A 19220-nucleotide genomic window follows, 5' to 3' on the forward strand; every position below is an offset into this window, starting at 1 on the left:
AGGAGGGGCTGCCGGGGGCGGAGCCGCGGGTCTGAGTCACTCAGGGCAGGAAGCTGAGGCATAGCATAAAGGAGGCCGGCGGCCGCCTTGAAGTCTTGAAGTTCACAGCAGCAGCAGCAGCAGCAGCAGCAGCAGTGAGTAGTAGAAGGAGCGCCTTCCAGCAGCGCAGCCCTCACTCAATCCAGGTCTGCCCGACAGCCTAGCTCTGCGTGGCCACTAAATCAGTCCTGACCCCAGGATGGGGACAGTGTCCAAAGCAGCCTTGGTCTTGGCCTTTTGGGCCATGGTTCTTGGCTGCTGCTCCTCTGAGCGAGGTAAGTAGGAAGTGGGCTTAACAGTTGGGAAGGGGCCTGGCTCCCGACAGCTCATCACCTGCATTTTTCTGTACAAGCCTACAGTGAGTCTGGGACACTTGAGCCTTTGTAGCCAGGGAGCCTGTGATAGGGGAGGGGTGCCTGGAGATTGTTGCTAAGAAACACAGACTTGAAGTCAAGCCGACAAGAGAGGGCAGGTAACTTCAGTGAGCCTCTGTCTAACCTGGAAGATGTGTGCGGAGGGACTGTGAGGGAGGAGAACGGAGCCCTTGGGCTGCTCCAAACCGGTCCGCAAACCCGGGATCCTTGACTGACTCACTGGTTAGAGGAAGAGTTGGGGGTGTCCATCCACACACTTTCCCACCATCGGGCACATACACTTTCTGCTTTGATGCCTGAACAAAGCAACTCTTGACTTGAGGGAAGGAAATCCCTGGGAGAGTATCGGGGAATCCACTGGACCTAGTAAAGCTCTGTCTCATTGTCCCAGTTCCTAGTCTGGTGCCCACGGGTCAGCTCCCAGGACTTCCTCTCTCTACCTGCCCCAGTCCTGAGAGAGATGGGCACAGGAGAAGCCAAGACGAAAAGGAGGCACTTCAGTCACAAAGTCAGGCAGTTGTGGTGGCGCATCCCTTTAATCCCAGGCCAAGGTAGGAGGATCACCACGAGTTCAAGGCCACCCTGAGACTATGTAACGAGTTACAGGTAGCCAGGAGACCCTACCTTGAAAAAAGCAAAAAGTCATCAAAAAGCCTAAAGATGATGCTGGGCGAGGTGGCACACACCTTTACTCCCAGCACTTGGGAGGCAAAGGTAGGATCACCGTGAGTTCCAGACCACCTGAGATGAGATAGTGAATTCCAGGTCAGTAGGAGCCAAGTGAAACCCTGTCTCGGGGTGTGTGGGGGGAGGGAGAGCTTAAGATGCTTAAAGGGCAGGGAAAGAGGGCAGGTACCCCACCTTCTGAAAACTAGAGAAACATCACAACAGAGCAGCTGTGGGAACAGCCACAGTCCTGAGGGAGACACTGAGGAAATTGGGGCCTCTCCAGTGCCACATTTCCATTTAGGGTCAACCTCAGCTGGGTAGAGCCACCACAATGCCAGGGTTTCTCAGAACCCAATAAGTCACATCTAGGTTTGCTGGGGTGGGGTCAGGGAAGATGGGGCAGGTGCAACACAGAAGTGGTTCCCATGTCTTAGTCTCTAAATTCTTGACCTCCATAACCTCCCATCCATTAGGGCCAGGAAAAGCCCTTTTCAAAACTTCCCCTGGTGGTGCATGCCTTCTATCCCAGCACCTGGGAATCCTCCAGAGGTAGGGTCACTATGCGCTCAAGGCCAGTCTGGGACTATACATTTCCAGGTCAGTCTGAGATAGAGTGAGATCTTACCTAGAATAATAATAAACATTAAATTAATTTTTTAAAAATGCCCCTGAGCCAGGTGTGGTGGCACATACCCTTTAGTCCCTGCACTTGGGAAGCTGAGGTAGGAGGATCACCATGAGTTCAAGGCTACAGAGTGAGTTCTAAGTCAGCCTGGACTAGAGAGAAACCTTAACTTTTGGGGAGGAGGGAACCTGCCCTGACTTTTCCTTCCTCCAGATCTCAAAGCTTCAGGGCCAAGAGAGCTGAAACCAGAGAACCTCTTCCAGAACTTTGAAGAAGGTAAGAGTTGGAGAAACAGCTACAAGATTGGAACTCAGGAAGAGTTGTAGATTCTAACTGTCTTCCCCTCTTGCCTCCAGTTGGCTATGCAGCACCCCCATCCCCGCCCAGACCCCGCCATCTCCCTGCAGATCACTCTGACCCTTCTCTGTATGATGCTGACTTTGAGGAGCAGAGGGAAGGTAAGGAGAGCAGGTCTCCAGGTGGGAGCGGGAAAGACAGCCACCCACCCCTCTCCCCACCTGGCTCGAAGGGCTAGGCTGTTCACACACACCCCATTTTGTAGTGCGGCCCCCTCCCTCTCCAGAAGCCAGCCCTGTCCAGGAGGAAGAGTGGCCCATCCCCCAACACCCCATTGAAAAGCAAGGTGAGCGCTTGCCTGCTCCTCCACCTCCATCCTACCATGGTCTCCATGACTCTGCTCTGACCTGCACTCCCCCGTGCTCCCCCCCCCCGTCTTGCAGTGCACCCCCCTCACCGTCAGGAAGCCTACCCCCTCCAGGAGGAGCTGCCCCCACCCGAACTGGGACAACAACCTAGTGAACAGAAAGAAAGTAAGAGACTCTCAGCGTCCTTGACCCCAGAGTGCGGGTTTGGGAGGAGGACGGGTTGGCAGGCTCACCCGCTTCCTACTGCTCAAGCTCGGCTGAGTTACTGCTTCTCCAAACCTTAGTTTCTTAAGCTGTACAGTGGAAGAAATGATGTCAAGGTCTGGGGAAGTAGGTCAGTTGGAAGAGTGTTTGCCTAGCATGCATGAAGCCCGACATGAGTTAAACCAGGATTCCAGGGGTTCAGGCAGAAAAATAAGAAGTCCAAGGTTGCCTTTAATCCCAGCACTCGGGAGGCTGGAGGCAGGAGGATCGCTGTGAGTTCGAGGCCACCCTGAGACTACATAGTGAATTCCAGGTCAGCCTGAGCTAGAGTGAGACCCTACCTCAGGGAAAAAAAAGAAAAAAAGTTGTTCAAGGTTCAAGGTTGCTGGGGTGGTGTGGTGGTGGTGTCTCATACCTTAAATCCTAGCACTTAGGAGGCAGAGGGCGGAGGATCACTGTGAGTTCAAGGCCAGCCTGACACTACATGGTGAATTTCAGGTCAGCCTGGGCTAGAGTAAGACATTGTCTCAAAATACACAAAAAAGAAAAAAAAAAAAAAAAAAAAACAGGGCTCATGCCTTTAATCCTATCATTTGGGAAGCCGAGAAAGGAGGAGCTCCGTCAGTGAGTTCTAGGTCAGCCGCTCTAGGAAACGTGAGACCCTGTCTGGAAAAAAAAAAAGGAAATCATGCCTATTGATAGTTCTGTGATTAAAGTGATGTAAAATAGCATTTATTTTCATTTGCCTCTACTGAGTTGCTCCCCGTGAATAGCCAGCGGCTATTTTCTAGAGATGCTCATCCCAGCTTGATGTTGTTTGTTTGTTTTGGTTTTTCGAGGTAGGGTCTCACTGTAGCCCAGGCTGGCCTGGAATTCACCATGTAATATCAGGGTGGCCTTGAACTCATAGCGATCCTCCTACCTCTGCCTCCCCCGTGCTGGGGTTCTAGGCACCAGCATGGTGTTTGCTTACACATCCCCTTTCACCCCAGTAGACCCACCTCTGTCACATCAGGAGGAGATCATCCAATCCAAGCAGAAAGAGGGTAAGTGACTGCGCTGGTCTGTCCCATCTTCTGCAGTAATGCTCAGTCCCTGGGGAGAGGAGCAGGCCCAGAGCTTCCAAGTGCAGCCCAGGGAGCCAAGGCAGAGGAAGGGTAACTCCTTGTGTTTTTCGGTTCTCTTTTTCCTTTCAGTCAGTTACTCTGAAGATAAGAAGCACAGATTAACTAACTTCTTCCTTGTTTTTGCTATGCCCTCCCAACCCTTCTTCTTTTTTAACCTTTTATTTTTATTTTATTTATTTATGTATGTATGTATTTGTATTTGAGAGAGAAAAGGCAGATAGATAGAGAGAACAGATAGATAGTGAGAATGGACAAGCAGGGCCTCTGCAAGTGAACTCCAGATGCATGTGCCATCTTATGCATCTGCCTTTATAAGGGTCCTGGGGAACAGAGCCTGGGTCCTTAGGCTTTGCAGACAAGCCCCTTAACCACTAAGCCATCTCTCTAGCCCCTAACACCTTCTTCATTAAGTTCTTTCAGTTTTGGTCTATTCCTCTCCTTCCTACCCTGTTTTCCTGATTCTAGAAAAATCAGCCCCCTTCGTGGGACAGGGCCCTCCAGAACCTCGTTCTTGGAATCCAGCCCAGCACTGCCCACAGAGCCGCCGTTTCCGAGGGGGCTGGGGCCACTGGCTGGATGGCTTCCCCCCTGGCCGACCTTCTCCAGACAATGTGAACCGGATCTGCCTTCCTGAACGCCAGCACGTGGTCTACGGCCCCTGGAACCTGCCGCAGACTGGCTTCTCCCACCTCAGTCGCCAGGGAGAGGCCCTCAACTTGCTGGAGACTGGCTATTCCCGCTGTTGCCGCTGTCGCAGCCACACAAACCGCCTGGACTGTGCAAAACTTGTGGTAAGGGGACTGACAGTGGATGCTGGGCCTGTCTTTCTTTCTTTTTTTTTTTTTTTTTGGTTTTTCGAGGTAGGGTCTCACTCTAGCCCAGGCTGACCTGGACTTCACTCTGTAGTCTCAAGGTAGCCTCGAACTCATGGCGATCCTCCTCCTACCTCTGCCTCCCTAATGCTGGGATGAAAGGCGTGCGCCACCACACCTGGCTTGGGCCTGTCTTTTAACCCTTCAGACAGTACGTGTGTGTTGTAAGAGCTAGACACTTCAGCCTGGCTGCGAAGGAACCTTAGGGTCTTGCCAGGAGAGCAGAAGGCATTCTATGCGGTTTCCTTAATCTACCTGCCGACGGGCCCTTTGCTGGAGCCTGGGAGGAAGGCAGGAGTGTGGGCCGTGGGCTGCTGGCCTGACCCCCCCTCTTGCTCTAGTGGGAGGACACAATGACCCGGTTCTGTGAGGCTGAGTTCTCTGTCAAGACCCGGCCCCACTGGTGCTGCAAACAGCGGGGGGAGGCACGCTTCTCCTGCTTCCAGAAGGAAGCGCTTCAGCCAGATTACCAGTCCCCCGCCTGTGCCGGCCACCAGCCTGCCCTTTCCTCGGGCCCCGAGCTGCCTTTTCCCCCTGCGTTGCCCACACCGGACAACGTCAAGAACATCTGTCACCTGAGACGCCTCCGCTCGGTGCCACGCAACCTCCCAGCAACTGACGTGGTCCAAAAGCAGCTGTCCGCCCTGGTGCGGCTGGAGGCCGAGTTCCAGGCCTGCTGCCGGCAGGGGCACAACCTCACCTGCACACGGAAGGCCGTAAGTGGGCATCCCAGCCCTCTGGGGAGCCTGCCTGCCTGCCTGCCTGCCCAGATCCACCTGCTGAGTCTATTGGCCCATCCATGCACCTCCCCGTGAGCACGTCCACGTTCGTCTGTGTGTGGCTTGCGGACTGTCCGCCTACCGTCGTGTCTGTCCGCGTCTGTCCGCCTTGAGCTCCGTCCACCCGCGACCTCACCTGTCCTGCCATCCATCCATCCACCCACCCACCCATCCATTCATCCATCCATCCAGCTCTGGCCTCCCTTGACCCTCCCCCACCTACTGCTCCAGTTCATCTCCAGTGGCCAACTGGAAGGCTCATCGGTGCTTCCTCCTGTGCCTCCGCAGCCGCCTCCTTGCCCTCCAGTTCTTAGCCTCACCTCTGCCCGTGGGGGTTCATCTCATAGCGGAGGGTGTTAGGAAAGCAGATGGTGAGGAGGCAAGGGCCAGACACCCAGGCCGCTGACGCCCCCTCTCTGGCCCACAGTGGGAGGACACCCTGGACGGCTACTGTGAGAAAGAGCAGGCCATAAAGACCCACCAGCACTCCTGTTGCCACTACCCTCCGAGCCCCGCACGAGACGAGTGCTTCGCCCGCCGGGCTCCCTTCCCCAACTACGACCGGGACGTCTTGACCCTCGACCTCAGCCGAGTTACCCCCAACCTCATGGGCCAACTCTGTGGAAATGGAAGAGTTCTCAGCAAGCAGTGAGTCTTGCCCAGATCTTCCCGACACTTTTCTGCCCCCAAAATATCCCTCCTGGGGTTCCTCTGAAAAAAAGCAAAAAAAAATCACAGTATCCCAGTACCATTGGGAGTTTTCTTTGGTTGGGGTGGGGGGGCCGGGAGTTTTTTGTTTGGTTCCCTCTACACTCCAGGCTGGCCTTGAACTGTCAGTCCTCTATAGCCTCAGCTCCCCAAATGATGGGATTACAAGTGTGAGCCACCACACCACACCCCAGTACCATCTGGGTGCTAAGGAATGCAGAGAGCCTGAGGCCTGCCTCTCTCATACCCACTACAGTAAACAGATACCTGGACTGATCCAGAACATGACCTCCCGCTGCTGTGAGCTGCCCTTTCCAGAACAAGCCTGCTGTGCTGAGGAGGAGGTAAGTGGGTGGGGAAGAAGGTCATGACCTCCAAAGAAGGGCTTGGATATAGCTCAGTGGTAGAGTGCATGCCTAGCATATGTGAGGCCATGGGTTCGATTCCCTGCCCTGCAAAATAATAACCATGACATTTCCTGAGAAATGCAAGGAATTAGGAACAGGGGCTGCCCCTCCTCTTTAGAGCCTCAGATTCCTCATAGAAAAGGACTAGTGGAAGAGTGTTTTGTTGTTGTTGTTTAATTTTTATTTATGAGAGAGAGGGGGAAGAGAAGGAGAATGGGCACACCAGGGCCTCTAACCACTACAAATGAATTCCAGACACATGTGCCGCCATGTGCATCTGGCTTACCTGGGCTATGAGAAATCAAACCTTGGTCCTTAGGCTTCATAGGCAAGCGCCTTAACCACTAAACTATTTCTCCAACCTGAGATTTTTATTTTATTTTAATTTTTTGGTTTTTCAAGGAAAGGTTGCACTCTAGCCCAGGCTGACCTGGAACTCACTATGTAGTCTCAGAGGGGCCTCAAACTCACAGCGATCCTCCTGCCTCTGCTTCTGCCCTCCCTAGTGCTGGGATTAAAGGCGTGCACTGTGACGCCTGGCCTGAGATCTGTTTTTCATGATTGCGGAAGTCTCCCTTTCTGACATGACCTCCAATTCCTAAGTTCCTATTGTACCTTTTCTGGGCCTCAAGCTTCTGTCATTCCAGATGTACACATCTGTCCCTCAGCTGTCAGTCACAAGGAATTAGCTATGCAAGGAAGCTCACATGATCTCTGGGCCTCTGGAAGGGATCCAGCCGGGAGGGGCAGAGCACCTGACAGGAGCACGTCGGGCACACAGGTACCCCAGCCTGACCTCTGACCTCCCCTATCATTTGTTTTATTATTCTCCTGTTGCAGAAACTAGCCTTCGTTGATGATCTGTGTGGTCCCCGACGGAACTTCTGGAAAGACCCTTCCATGTGCTGTGACCTGAACCCTGGAGATGAACAAGCCAACTGCTTCAACATCAACTATCTGAGGAGTGTGGCTTTAGTAGCTGGAGACCCTGGGGATGCCAAGGGGCCACCTGAGCAGGGGCCAACTCGGGGAGCAAATGTCAGCCCCACTTCTGAGGCCAAAAATGAAGAGTGAGTCACCCAGAGCCTCGGGGGATTAGATGGAGAGAACCGCACCCGGCTCCACCCTCCTTGAACACTCATTACAGCAAACGCCTCTTGGATTTGGTGTCCTCATTGTCTGCAGCCCACAAGCACACCCTCCTGAGCTGCCTTGGATTCCTGCACTTCCCGGCCCTGCCCCAACTGACTGAGCAGAAGACCTTCCAAAGGCCATGGCAGGACCATAGCTGAATGGTTTGACGTCACCGCTGGACACAGTGAGCACAGTCAGGTTTTGAAAGGAGCGCCAGGGCTGGGTAGGTGACATCGTGGTTTAAAGAGCTTGCCTGTGCAACCTGAGAACCCAGGTTTGGCTCCCCAGAGCCCACGTTAAGCCAGATGCACAAGGGGGCACACGCATCTGGAGTTCGTTTGCAGTGACTGGAGGCCCTCGTGCGCCCATTCTGTCTCTGTGTGTGTGTGGTAAATAAATAAGAATAAAAAATGAAATCCAAATCTGTGGGAACCCTCCCTGGCGCCTGTGGGTACCTGTTGGCTATGGGGTCCTCTTCTTTCTAATAAGGTCCTGCACAATCTCTCTCTCTCAAATAAAAAATTTTAAATAAGGGCTGGAGAGATGGTTTAGTGGTTAAGCACTAGCCTGTGAAGGCTAAGGACCGCGGTTCGAGGCTTAATTCCCTAGGACCCATGTTAGCCAGATGCACAAGGGGATGCACACATCTGGAGTTTGCAGTGGCTGGAAGCCCTGGCGTGCCCATTTTCTCTTTCTCTCTCTGTCATTCTCAAAACAAATAAAAATAAACAAAAAATTTTAAAATAAAAAGGAGTAACACCTTGTGAGCTAGCTGTCAAGATGCAAGGAGAAAAAGATAGTCCATGTCCTTAATGGGCCCCACCTGACATTTACTTTTGAGTGCTAGGGGTAAAATCTTGACAAAGCTAAACATATATTCTACCACTGCACCCAGCCAGAGTTACTTATTTATTTATTTTTATGATTATTAATTTTTTTTTGAGGTAGGGTCTCACTTTAGACCAGGCTGCCCTGGAATCCACTCTATAATCTCAGGGTGGCCTTGAACCTAAAGCGATCCTTCAACCTCTGCCTCCCGAGTGCTGGGATGAAAGGTGAGCGCCACCACGCCGGGCTGTAGTTTTAAATTTACAGCAGCCTAGGACATGGACAAAGTGAAGCACATGTTCCACTGCACTACATATCCAACCCAGCCTGAAATTTTATATTAGTTATTATTTTTGGGGGGAGGGTGAATTTTTCCAGGTAGGGTCTCACTCTAGCCCAGGCTAACCTGGGACTCACTCGGTAGCACCAGGCTGGTCTCAAACTCACAATGAGTCTCTTCTTCAATGATAGAATTAAAGGCATACACTACCCTGCCTGGTTCATATATATATATTTAGTTTTCTGAGGTATGGTCTCACTCTATCCCAGGCTGTATTTATATATTAAATTTGTTTATTTATTTACAAGCAGATAAAGATAGACAGGAGGGCAGGAGAGGTAACTTTGTAGTTAAGGCACTTGTCTGCAAAGCCAAAGGACCTAGGTTCAATTCCCCAGGACCCATATAAGCCAGATGCACTAGGTAGCACATGTGTCTGGAGTTCATTTGCAGTGGCTGGAGGCCCTGGTGCACCTATTCTGTATCTGTCTCTTTCTTAAAAGTTTAGAAAATACAACCTGGCTGGGCGTGGTGGCGCATACCTTTAATCCCAGCACCCAGGAGGCAGAGGTAGGAGGATTGCCATGAGTTCAAGGCCACCCTGAGACTACATAGGGAATTCCAGGTCAGCCTGAGCCAGAGTGAGACCCTACCTTGAAACACCCTTCCCCCCTAAAAAAATACAACCTGTCTTGAAGTTGCTCACAGTCCATGATCCTGTTGCAGGTATAACCTCTTATTTATCTGTGATATAGGGTGGCCAGGATGCTCTGAGCAAGAGCTGGGTGGGATGAGATGGGATGTCAAGCCTTGTCCAGGAGAGAAGTAGATGCAGGTCCAAGAGCAGGCACAAGGAATGCTCCTTCCTGTTCAGCCACACCCAGCTTGCCTGGTTTTTTGTGTGGCTGTGCGGATCGAACTGGGGTCCTTGGGCTTGAGCATCAAGTGCTTTTACCCACTGAGCCAACGCCCCAGACCCTCAGGTTTGGATTTGTTTTTGTTTTTTGATCTGTTGAGGTAGACTCTCTGTAGCCCAGGTTAACCTGGAACTCACTCTGTCATCCCAGGCTGGCCTTGAACTCACGGTGATCCTCCTACCTCTGCCTCCTGAGTTCTGGGATTAAAGCACCACCACACCTGGCAGTTGCTTTTTTTTGTTTGTTTGTTTGTTTTGTTTTTTGTTTATAGAGGTAGGGTCTCACTCTAGCCCAAGCTGCCCTGAAATTCACTACGAAGTCTCAGGGTGGCCTCGAACTCAGCGATCCTCCTACCTCTACCACCTGAGTGCTGGGATTAAAGGTGTGTGCCACCACACCCATCCAAAAAAAATTTTTTTTTTTTTTTTTGAGGTAGGGTCTCACTCTGGCCCAGGCTGACCTGGAACTCACTATGTCTTCTCAGGGTGGCCTCAAACTCAGCGATCCTCCTACCTCTACCTCCCGAGTGCTGGGATTAAAGTGCACCACCATACCCGGCTCTAAAAAACAATTTTTTTTAAATGACGTATGTCCTTTTATCTTTTGTGCATGTGAAATAAATAAACATATAAATCAAAAGGGGCACATGCATCAGGAGTTCCTTTGCAATGGCTGGAGGCCCTGGCACACCCACTCTCACTCTTTATCTGCTTCTTTCGCTCTCTCTTAAATAAATAAACATCTGTGCATATATGTGAGTGTGTGCATGTGTGTATTCATGTTCACAACATGTATGCCTGTGGGGATCAGAAGGTGACGTCAAGTTGTCTTCTTTGACCATTATCTTGTCTTTCCAATTTTTAAAATTAATTGATTTATTCCTTTGGTTTCTTTACGATAGGGTCTCATTCTAGCCCAGGCTGACCTGGAATTCACTCTGCAAACTGGCCTCAGATGTCATTGTTAGTACTAAAGGCAGGCACCACCACGCCCAGCTCCCTTGATCATTTTCCACATTATTTATGGAGATAGGATCTACTTAAACCTACAATTCTCCTATTTGGCTAGTGGAGCCAGTCAGCTTGGCCCAGGGTTCTGCCTCTCAAACTCTGGAATCACAGGTAAGCTGTCACACCCACCCAGCATTGGCATTTCTGTGGATAATGGGGTTCCAAACTCTCACTGTTTGCCCAGGGGGGTGGGGGATTTTGAGGTAGGGTCTCTAGCTCAGGCTGACTTGGAATTCACTATGTCATCTCAGGGTGGCCTTGAACTCATGGTGATCCTATCTCTTCCTCCCAAGTGCTGGGATTAAAGGGTGTGCTACCACACCTGGCTCAATAAATTCTTTTTTAAAAAATATTCTATTTGGAGCTGGAGAGATGGCTTAGCAGTTAAGCACTTGCCTGTGAAACCTAAGGACCCCTGTTCGAGGCTTGGTTCCCCAGGACCCACATAAGCCAGATGCACAAGGGGGCGCACGCATCTGGAGTTCGTTTGCAGTGGCTGGAAGCCCTGGCACGCCCATTCTCTCTCTCTCTCTCTCTCTCTCTCTCTGCCTCTTTCTCTCTCAAATAAATAAATAAAAATGAAAAAAAAAGTTTTTAAATATTTTATTTGGGCTGGGGAAATAGCTTAGTGTTTAAGGTGTTTGTCTAGGAAGCCTAAAGACCCTGGTTCGATCCCTCAGGACCCATGTAAGCCAGATGAACAAGGGGGTACACATATCTGGAGTTTGTTTGCAGTGACACCCATTCTTTCTTTCTCTGTGCCTCTTCCTCTATCTCTCTCTCTCTCTCAAATAAATAAATAAAATGTTAAAAATAAATAAACTTGGCTGAGGTCAATGGAAATCTTTCTGTAAAAACAATTTATTTATTGATTTGAGAGAGAAAGAGGAAGTGCAAGAGAGATTGAGAGAGAATGGGCACACCAGTGACTCTAGCCACTGCAAATGAACTCCAGATGCATGTGCCACTTTGTGCATCTGGCAGACATGGGTACCGGGGAATGCTTAAACTTTTCAAGCAAGCACCTTAACTGCTAAGCCATTTCTGCAAACTATTTTAAAAATTTTTTAAATATTTTTAGGAAGCCGGGCACAGTGGTACACACCTTTAATCCCACCACTTGGGAGGCAGAGGTAGGAGAATTGCCATGAGTTCGAGGCCATCCTGACAGACTACATAGTGAATTCCAGGTCAGCCTGAGCTCGAGTGAGACCCTACCTCATAAAACCAAAAATGTATGCATATATATACATATATATATATATTTAGAGTAAGAGAGATGGCTTAGCAGTTAAGGCACTTGCCTGCAAAGCCAAAGGACCCAGGTTTGATTTCCCAATACCCACGTAAGCCAGATGCACAAGGTGGCACATGCATCTGGAGTTGGTTCACAGTGGCTAGAGGCTTGGCCACACTTATTCTCTCTCTAGCTGCCTCTTTCTCTCTTAAATAAAAATAAATATTTTATTTATTTATTTATTTATTTATTTATTTATTTATTTATTTGAGAGAGAGGCAGCTAGAGAGAGAATGGGCACACCAGGGCCTCTCACAATCAGGGCCTTCAGCCACTGCAAACAAACTCCAGATGCATGTGCCACTTTGTACATGTGGCTTAAGTGGGTACTGAGGAATTGGACCTGGGTCTTTAGCCTTTGCAGGCAAGTGCCTTAAGTGCTGAGACATCTCTCCAGCTTCTATAGGAGAACTTCTTATTTATTTATTATTTATTTATGACAGAGAGGGAGAGAAAGAGAGAGGGCTGGAGAGATGGCTTAGCAGTTAAGCACTTGCCTGTGAAGCCTAAAGACCCAGGCTCGATTCCCCAGGACCCACGTTAGCCAGATGCACAAGGGGGGTGCATGTTCATTTGCAGTGGCTGGAAGCCCTGGTGTGCCCATTCTCTCTATCTCCCTCTTTCTCTGTCTGTTGCTCTCAAATAAATAAAAATTTAAAAAAAATTAAAAGAGAGAGAGAGTGGGTGTGCCAGAACCTCTAGCCACTACAAATAAACTCCAGACACATGAGCCACCTCGTGCATCTGGCTTACGTGGGACCTGAAGAATTGAATCTGGGTCCTTAGGCTTCACAGGCAAATAAATGCCTTAATGGCTAAACCATCTCTCCAGCCCAAGGAGAGCTTTTTTTTTTTTTTTTTTTAATTCTGAGACAGGGTGTGGCTGTGTAGCCCAGGATGTCATTAAACTCAAGTCCTCAAACTTAAGTCCCCTTGCCTCTCTCTCCTCACTGGTGACACTTCAGGGGTGCACACCACACACAGGCTTCATGCATGCTAGATAAGCATTGTAGCTGAGCTATGCACACAACCACATTGTTGATATTTTACTATGCACGCCTCAAAGCATTTCTAACATATCACCTCTCAAGAGACAACTTAAAAAAATATTTTATTTATTTATTTATTTGAGAGAGAGAAACAGGTGGGCAGCGTGGAGAAAGGGTGGGTGGGCTGGGGCCTCCAGCTGCTGCAAATGAACTCCAGACACATGCACCGCCTTGTGCTTCTGGTTTATGTGGATCCTGATGAATCGAACCTGGGACTTTTGGTTTTACAGGCAAGCACCCTAACTGTGAAGCCACCTCTCCATCCCTTATGAAAACTTTTTTTTTTTTTGGGGGGGGGTTTCAAGGTAGGGTCTCACTCTGGCCCAGGCTGACCTGGAATTCACTATGGAGTCTCAGGGTGGCCTCAAACTCACGGTGATCCTCCTGCCTCTGCCTCCCGAGTGCTGGGATTAAAGGTGTGCGCCACTACACCCGGCTGAAAACTTTTCTAAAAAATATTTTTTATTTATTTATTTGAGAGAGAGAGAAATAAGGAGACAGAGGGAGAGAGAGAGAATGGGTGTGCCAGGGCATCCAGCTACTGCAAACAATCTCCAGATGCGTGTGCCCCTTGTGCATCTGGCTTACATGGGTCCCAAAAAGTCAAACCGGGATCCTTTGGCTTTGCAGGCAAGCGCCTTAACCGCTAAGCCGTCTCTCCAGCCCTTATGAAAACGTTTAATGAATCCTTAAAGAAGCCTTTGTGCAAGTGGCTGTGAGCTTTATCTGATACAAGGTAGAGTTGATGAACAGTGCTGAAGACTGCTGGGGTTAGAAACCATTAATGTGCATTGGCATAAATTGTGAGATTTTTTCCCCCTCACAGTTTACTTGTCTGGGTGTGGGAGAGAACTGGATAATTAGATCTATCCAAAAACGGGAGTTTATTGGCAAGCTGCTTTTGTTCTTTCTCTGATGAAATAAATAAATGTAAACATGGCCAGGCGTGGTGGCTTGTGTCTTTAATCCCAGCACTCAGGAGGCAGAGGGAGAGCTAGGAGGATTGTCTAGAGCTAGACCCTACCCCTCAAAAAAAAAAAAGAAAAGAAAGAAAGAAAGAACGTAAGAGCCAGAAGGGTACCGCTCCCTACATATAATTGTCTGGACAGAAATTGGCCTCCATATCCAAGATCTCACAGTGCTAGTAATACCCACACAAGACCCTCATAATAGGAGAAAAAGATGATGACATCAAATTAAAAGAAAGACTAATGGATACAGGGAGGGGATATGACAGAGAGCAGAGCCATGAAGGAGAAAGTGGGGGAAGGGAGGGAAATACCATGGTTTGTGGCTGGTAAGTATAGAAGTTGCCATACACACACACACACACACACACACACACACACACACACACACACATCCATCCATACATACATTGTGGCCAGGCTTCAATCCCAGCACTTGGGAGGCACAGGTAGGTGGATTACCATGAGTTCAAGGCCACCCTGATATTACATAGTGAATTCCAGGTCAGCCTAGGCCAGAGTAAGACCCTACCTCAAAAAAAGGGGGGGGCAGGGATGAAAGAAAGGATGGTACCAACATATGTTGTTTACATACTAAGTTATGTCCATATCTAATAAAAATAAATTAAAAAAAAAAAGTAAAGTAAATGTGGACTTTGGTACCATTCTCTCAAAAATTGAAGCCTTTTAGGTGCTGAGAAGAAGTGACGGAGGAGTGCTCAGCACTGCAATATCTCGATCACACCTTCCAAGGCTCAGGGTCCATCGTGGAAGAGGTGGCGGAAAGAATGTAAGAGCCAAAGGAAGGGTAGGACTCCTTACAACGTGCTCTCCCAGACACAAAATGGCCTGGATATCCATGACCTCACAGTGCCTGGCACTACCTACACAAGACCATCGTAACAGGAGGAAGAGATCATGACATCAAAAGAGAGACCGATTGAGAGGGGGAGGGGATGTGATGGAGAGTGGAGTTGTGAAGGGGAATGTGAGGTGGGGGAGAGAATTACCATGGACTATTCTTAGGCAGCAGCATTCAACCTAGAAGTCTTTACAATCGCTTACTTGCCTATGGTGTGCATAGAACATAGAAATCTCTAGATTTCCCAGAGTGTAAAAATGGTGTGCGTGTGTGTATTTGTGAGGGGTCTATGATCCAAAAAGGCTCCTCATTTAACCACCAAAATAGATTCACTGCAACACATCAGGGCTTGGAGGATGAGCAGTCACATCCCTGCTTATTGACAAGAGGGAGTGTGACGCAGAGGTTGAGGTGGGGACTCTGGACCTTGCCTGGGCTGGCCACCTTTGGGAAGTGACTTAGTTCTTCAGTCTTCCTTCATTGAGTGGGGATTCTTTCTTGCACAGGTTGTTGTAAAGGTTACATGAGTTGATGCATGCCAGTGCTTAGGCTATGCCTGGAAGTCATGACTAACAGTGATGTGTCTGGACAAGCATTTAAGCACAAAGACCAAAGATTTTAAAAATAAAATAAAGATTTACTTATTATTATTTTTTTTTTTTTTAGAGAGAGAGAGAATTGGCACACCAGGGTCTCAGCTACTGACATCACACTCCATATGCGTGCGCCACCTACTGGACATGTGAGACCTCGTACTTGCCCCACCTTTGTGTGTATGGCTTTCATGGGATCTGGAGAGTCAAACATGAGTCCTTAGGCTTTGCAGGCAAGCCATCTCTCCAGCACACCCACACCACGTTTTTCTTTTAAATTTAAAAATTTTTTAATTTATTTATTTGAGAGCGACAAACAGAGAGAAAGAGGCAGATAGATGAGAGAGAGAGAGAATGGGCACACCAGGGCCTCCAGCCACTGCAGATGAACTCTAGATGCATGTGCCCCCTTGTGCATCTGGCTAACGTGGGTCCTGGGGAATTGAGCCTCGAACCGAGGTCCTTAGGCTTCACAGGTAAGCACTTAACCGCTAAGTCATCTCTCCCACCAAGCCATCTCTCCCGCCCTTCCCACTCTTTTTATTATTTTTCTTTGGAGAGAGAGAGAGAGACTGTTGCAGTCAGGTTCACATTGCTGGCAATAGTCACCCGACCAAAAACAGCTTGTGGGGAAAAAAAAAAAGGTTATTTTGGCTTATAGCTTGAGGGGAATCTCCATGATGGCAGGGAAAATGATGGCATGAGCAGAGGGTAGACATCACCCCCTAGTCAACATCATGTGGACAATAGCAACAAGGAGAGCTTACCAAACACTGGCAAGGGGACACTGGCTATAATACCCCTAAGCTGGCCCCCAACAATACACTGCCTCCAGGAGGTGTTAGTTCCCAAATCTCCATCAGCTGGGAACCTAGCATTCAGAACACCTAAGTTTATGGGGGACACCTGAATAAAACCACGAGCGAGTGAGAGCGAGAGCCAGAGAGCGAGAAAGAGAAACTGACACACCAGGACCTCCAGCCAATGAAATTGAACTCCAGATGCTTGTGCCACCTAGTGGTCATATGCGACCTTGCACTTGCCTCACCTCACCTTTGTGCATCTGGCTTACCTGGGACCTGGAGAGTTGAACATGAGTCCTGAGGCTTCGCAGGCGAGGGCCCTAACCATTAAGCCATCACTCCAGCCCTTTTAAAAAATCTTTTTGCCAGGCGTGGTGGCGCACGTCTTTAATCCCAGCACTTGGGAGGCAGAAGTAGGAGGATCGCCATGAGTTCAAGGCCACTCTGAGTCTACAGAGTGAATCCAGGTCAGCCTGGGCTGGAGTGAGACCCTTCCTCAACAAACCAAATTAAAAAAAATCTTTTTATTATTTTTCTGTTGGTCATAGTGGCACACACCTTTAATTCCAGCACTGGGGAGGCAGAGGTAGGAGGATCACCATGAGTTCAAGGCCACCCTGATACAACATAGTGAATTACAGGTCAGCCTGGGTTAGAGTGAGACCCTACCTTGAAAAATCCAAAAAAAGAAAAAAACTTTTTTATTATTTTTCTTTGTCAGAGAGAGAGAGAGTGAGCGAGCGAGCCCTGGGTGCCATCTCCAGAGATAACAACAGCAACTACTTCCTGGGATTGCTGTGGAAGGCAGTGACTCACAGGACCCGCTCTCCCTAGAGGCGGACCGTAAAGCCGGAGCTGCCATTTAGAATCAGGCTGTTCCTTCCAGATTCTCACAACCTTCCCAATCTGAAACCTTCCCAAGCACAATGTGCTTTCTCATAGCTTTGCACACCGTCACGTTTGGTCTGTCTCACCACAGCTGCGCAAGCTGAACTAAGACCCAAAGAGACTGAACCCAGAGCCTTGGTCTGTGCTCTTCTTCTGGGGATCTGAACTTGGGTCCTCATGCGGATGTGCCAAGCCTTTTACCCAGTGAACCATCTCTCTCCCCAGCCCTTCCCTTCTTCTACTTCTCTTCTTCTTCTTCTTCTTTTTTCATTTTTATTTATCCACTTGAGAGAGAGAAAGAGAAAGCTGGGCGTGGTGGCACACACCCTTAATCCCAGCACTCAGGAGGCAGAGGTAGGAGGATCACCATGAGTTCGAGGCCACCCTGAGACTCCATAGTGAATTCCAGGTCAGCATGAGCTAGAGTGAGACCCTACCTCGAAAAAAAAAAAAGAGAGAGAGAGAGAGAGATGCACACAGAAAGAGAACAGACACACCAGAACAATCTCCAGATGCATGTGCCACCTTGTGCATCTGGCTTTATGTAGGTATTGGGGAATTGAACCTAGGTCTTTGGCTTTGCTGGCAAGTAAGTGCCTTACCCACTAAGCCATCTCTTCAGCCCTTCTTTTCATTTTCTTCTCTTCTTCCTCCTCCTCTTTCCCCTCCTCCTCCTTTTTTATTTTCATTTTTTATTTTTCAACCTTGAACTCACTCTATAGTCTCAGGATGGCCTCAAACTCACAGTGATCCTCCTACCTCTGCCTCCTAAGTGCTGGGACTAAAGGCATGTGCCACCATGGCAGGTTTTTTTTTTTTTTTTTTTTTTTGAGGTAGGGTCTCACCCTAGCCCAGACATATCTGGAATTCACTATGTAGTCAGAGGATGGCCTCGAATTCACGACGATCCTCCTACCTCTGCCTCCCAAATGCCAGAATTAAAGGCGTGCACCACCACAACTGCACCCCCCTTTTACTATTCATTTATTTGAGAAAGATTGAGGACAGAGAAGGATGTGAGTGTACCAGGGCCTCCTGCCACTGCAAAGGAACTCCAGACACGTGCACTGTTCCGTGCATCTGTTAGGAGACAGAAATTGGCATGACAGCTTACAGTTGATAGACCCTAAAGTGAATCATTTTCTTTTGGCTAAGTGTAGGAATTGGCCTATAAGGAAAAAATTAAGTCATTAGCTCTTTAATACTGGTCAGAAATGTCAGAAGGATCTGACTCCTTGAGGGAGTCCATCCATTCCCTACTGAGAAGGCCCTTCCTAAAGAGTTGCCCCAGCCAGGCATGGTGGCACACACCTTTAGTCCCAGCATTTGGGAGGCAGAGGTAACAGGATCACTGTGAGCTCAAAGCCACCCTGGGACTACATAGTGAATTCTAGGTCAGCCTGGGCTAGAGTGAAACCCTACTTCAATAAGCAAACAAACAAACAAACAAACAAAAAGAATTGCCCCATTTTAGACTGGAGAGATGGCTTAGTGGTTAAGGTGTGAAGCCTAAAGACCTAGGTTTGATTACCCAGATCCCATGCAAAGCCAAGATGCACGTGGTGGTACATGCATCTGGAGTTTGTTTGCAGCAGATGGAGTCCCTGGTGCACCCATTTTCTCTCTCTCAAATAAATGAAATATTTTTTAAAAAGAAGAAAATTGGCGTGGTGTAGTCTAGCACGCCTTTAATCTCAGCACTCGGGAAGCAGAGGTAAGATTGCCCAGAGTTTGAGGCCACCCTGGGACTACATAGTGAATTCCAGGTCAGCCTGGGCTAGAGTGAGACCCTACCTCAAAAAAAAAAAAAAAAAATCAGGAAGGAAGGGAGGGAGAAAGGAAAGAGGGAAAAAAAGGGAGGGAGGAAGGAAGGAAGAAAGGAAGGAAGGAAAGAAGGAAAAGAAAGAAAGATAGATAGAAAGATGGAAAGAAAGTAAATCCAAGCCTGGCGTGGTGGCGCACACCTTTAATCCCAGCACTTGGGAGGCAGAGGTAGGAGGATCGCCCTGAGTTCGAGGCCACCCTGAGACTGCATAGTGAATTTCAGGTGAGCCTGAGACAGAGGGAGACCCTACCTCGAAAGAAACAAAGAAAACACAAAATCCAGTAGAGGCACCGCCGG

At 48.9% G+C, this 19220-nt stretch overlaps 1 protein-coding gene across 3 annotated transcripts; it reads left to right on the forward strand.

Moving 5' to 3' along the window:
• The first annotated feature begins 63 nt into the window (after positions 1–63).
• Positions 64–8108, forward strand: Ecm1 (extracellular matrix protein 1). 3 transcript variants are annotated; one of them, XM_045138202.1, is made up of 11 exons: positions 69–314; positions 1921–1983; positions 2064–2165; positions 2270–2350; positions 2448–2537; positions 3572–3622; positions 4169–4494; positions 4917–5291; positions 5782–6002; positions 6319–6406; positions 7310–8108. In XM_045138202.1, exons 1-11 carry the CDS (start codon positions 239–241, stop codon positions 7541–7543), a joined length of 1707 nt encoding a protein of 568 aa, XP_044994137.1. In that variant the 5' UTR covers positions 69–238; the 3' UTR covers positions 7544–8108. The 3 variants fall into 3 exon arrangements, with proteins under 3 accessions (XP_044994138.1, XP_044994137.1, XP_044994136.1); XM_045138201.1 differs by having other exon boundaries at positions 70–314; positions 3569–3622; XM_045138203.1 differs by lacking the exon at positions 4917–5291 and having other exon boundaries at positions 64–314; positions 3569–3622.
• The last annotated feature ends 11112 nt before the right edge of the window (positions 8109–19220 follow it).

Source organism: Jaculus jaculus, chromosome 19 (genome assembly GCF_020740685.1).
Source record: "Jaculus jaculus isolate mJacJac1 chromosome 19, mJacJac1.mat.Y.cur, whole genome shotgun sequence".
NCBI classification, from domain to species: Eukaryota; Metazoa; Chordata; class Mammalia; order Rodentia; family Dipodidae; genus Jaculus; species Jaculus jaculus.

What these genes read in the sequence shown, in the direction of transcription:
- Ecm1 (XM_045138201.1), top strand. Translation starts at nt 239, where the DNA reads ATGGGGACAGTGTCCAAAGCAGCCTTGGTCTTGGCCTTTTGGGCCATG. An exon ending in CTGCTGCTCCTCTGAGCGAG is followed by an intron (nt 315 to 1,920) that starts GTAAGTAGGAAG and finishes TCCTTCCTCCAG; the next exon opens with ATCTCAAAGCTTCAGGGCCA. An exon ending in CCAATCCAAGCAGAAAGAGG is followed by an intron (nt 3,623 to 4,168) that starts GTAAGTGACTGC and finishes TCCTGATTCTAG; the next exon opens with AAAAATCAGCCCCCTTCGTG.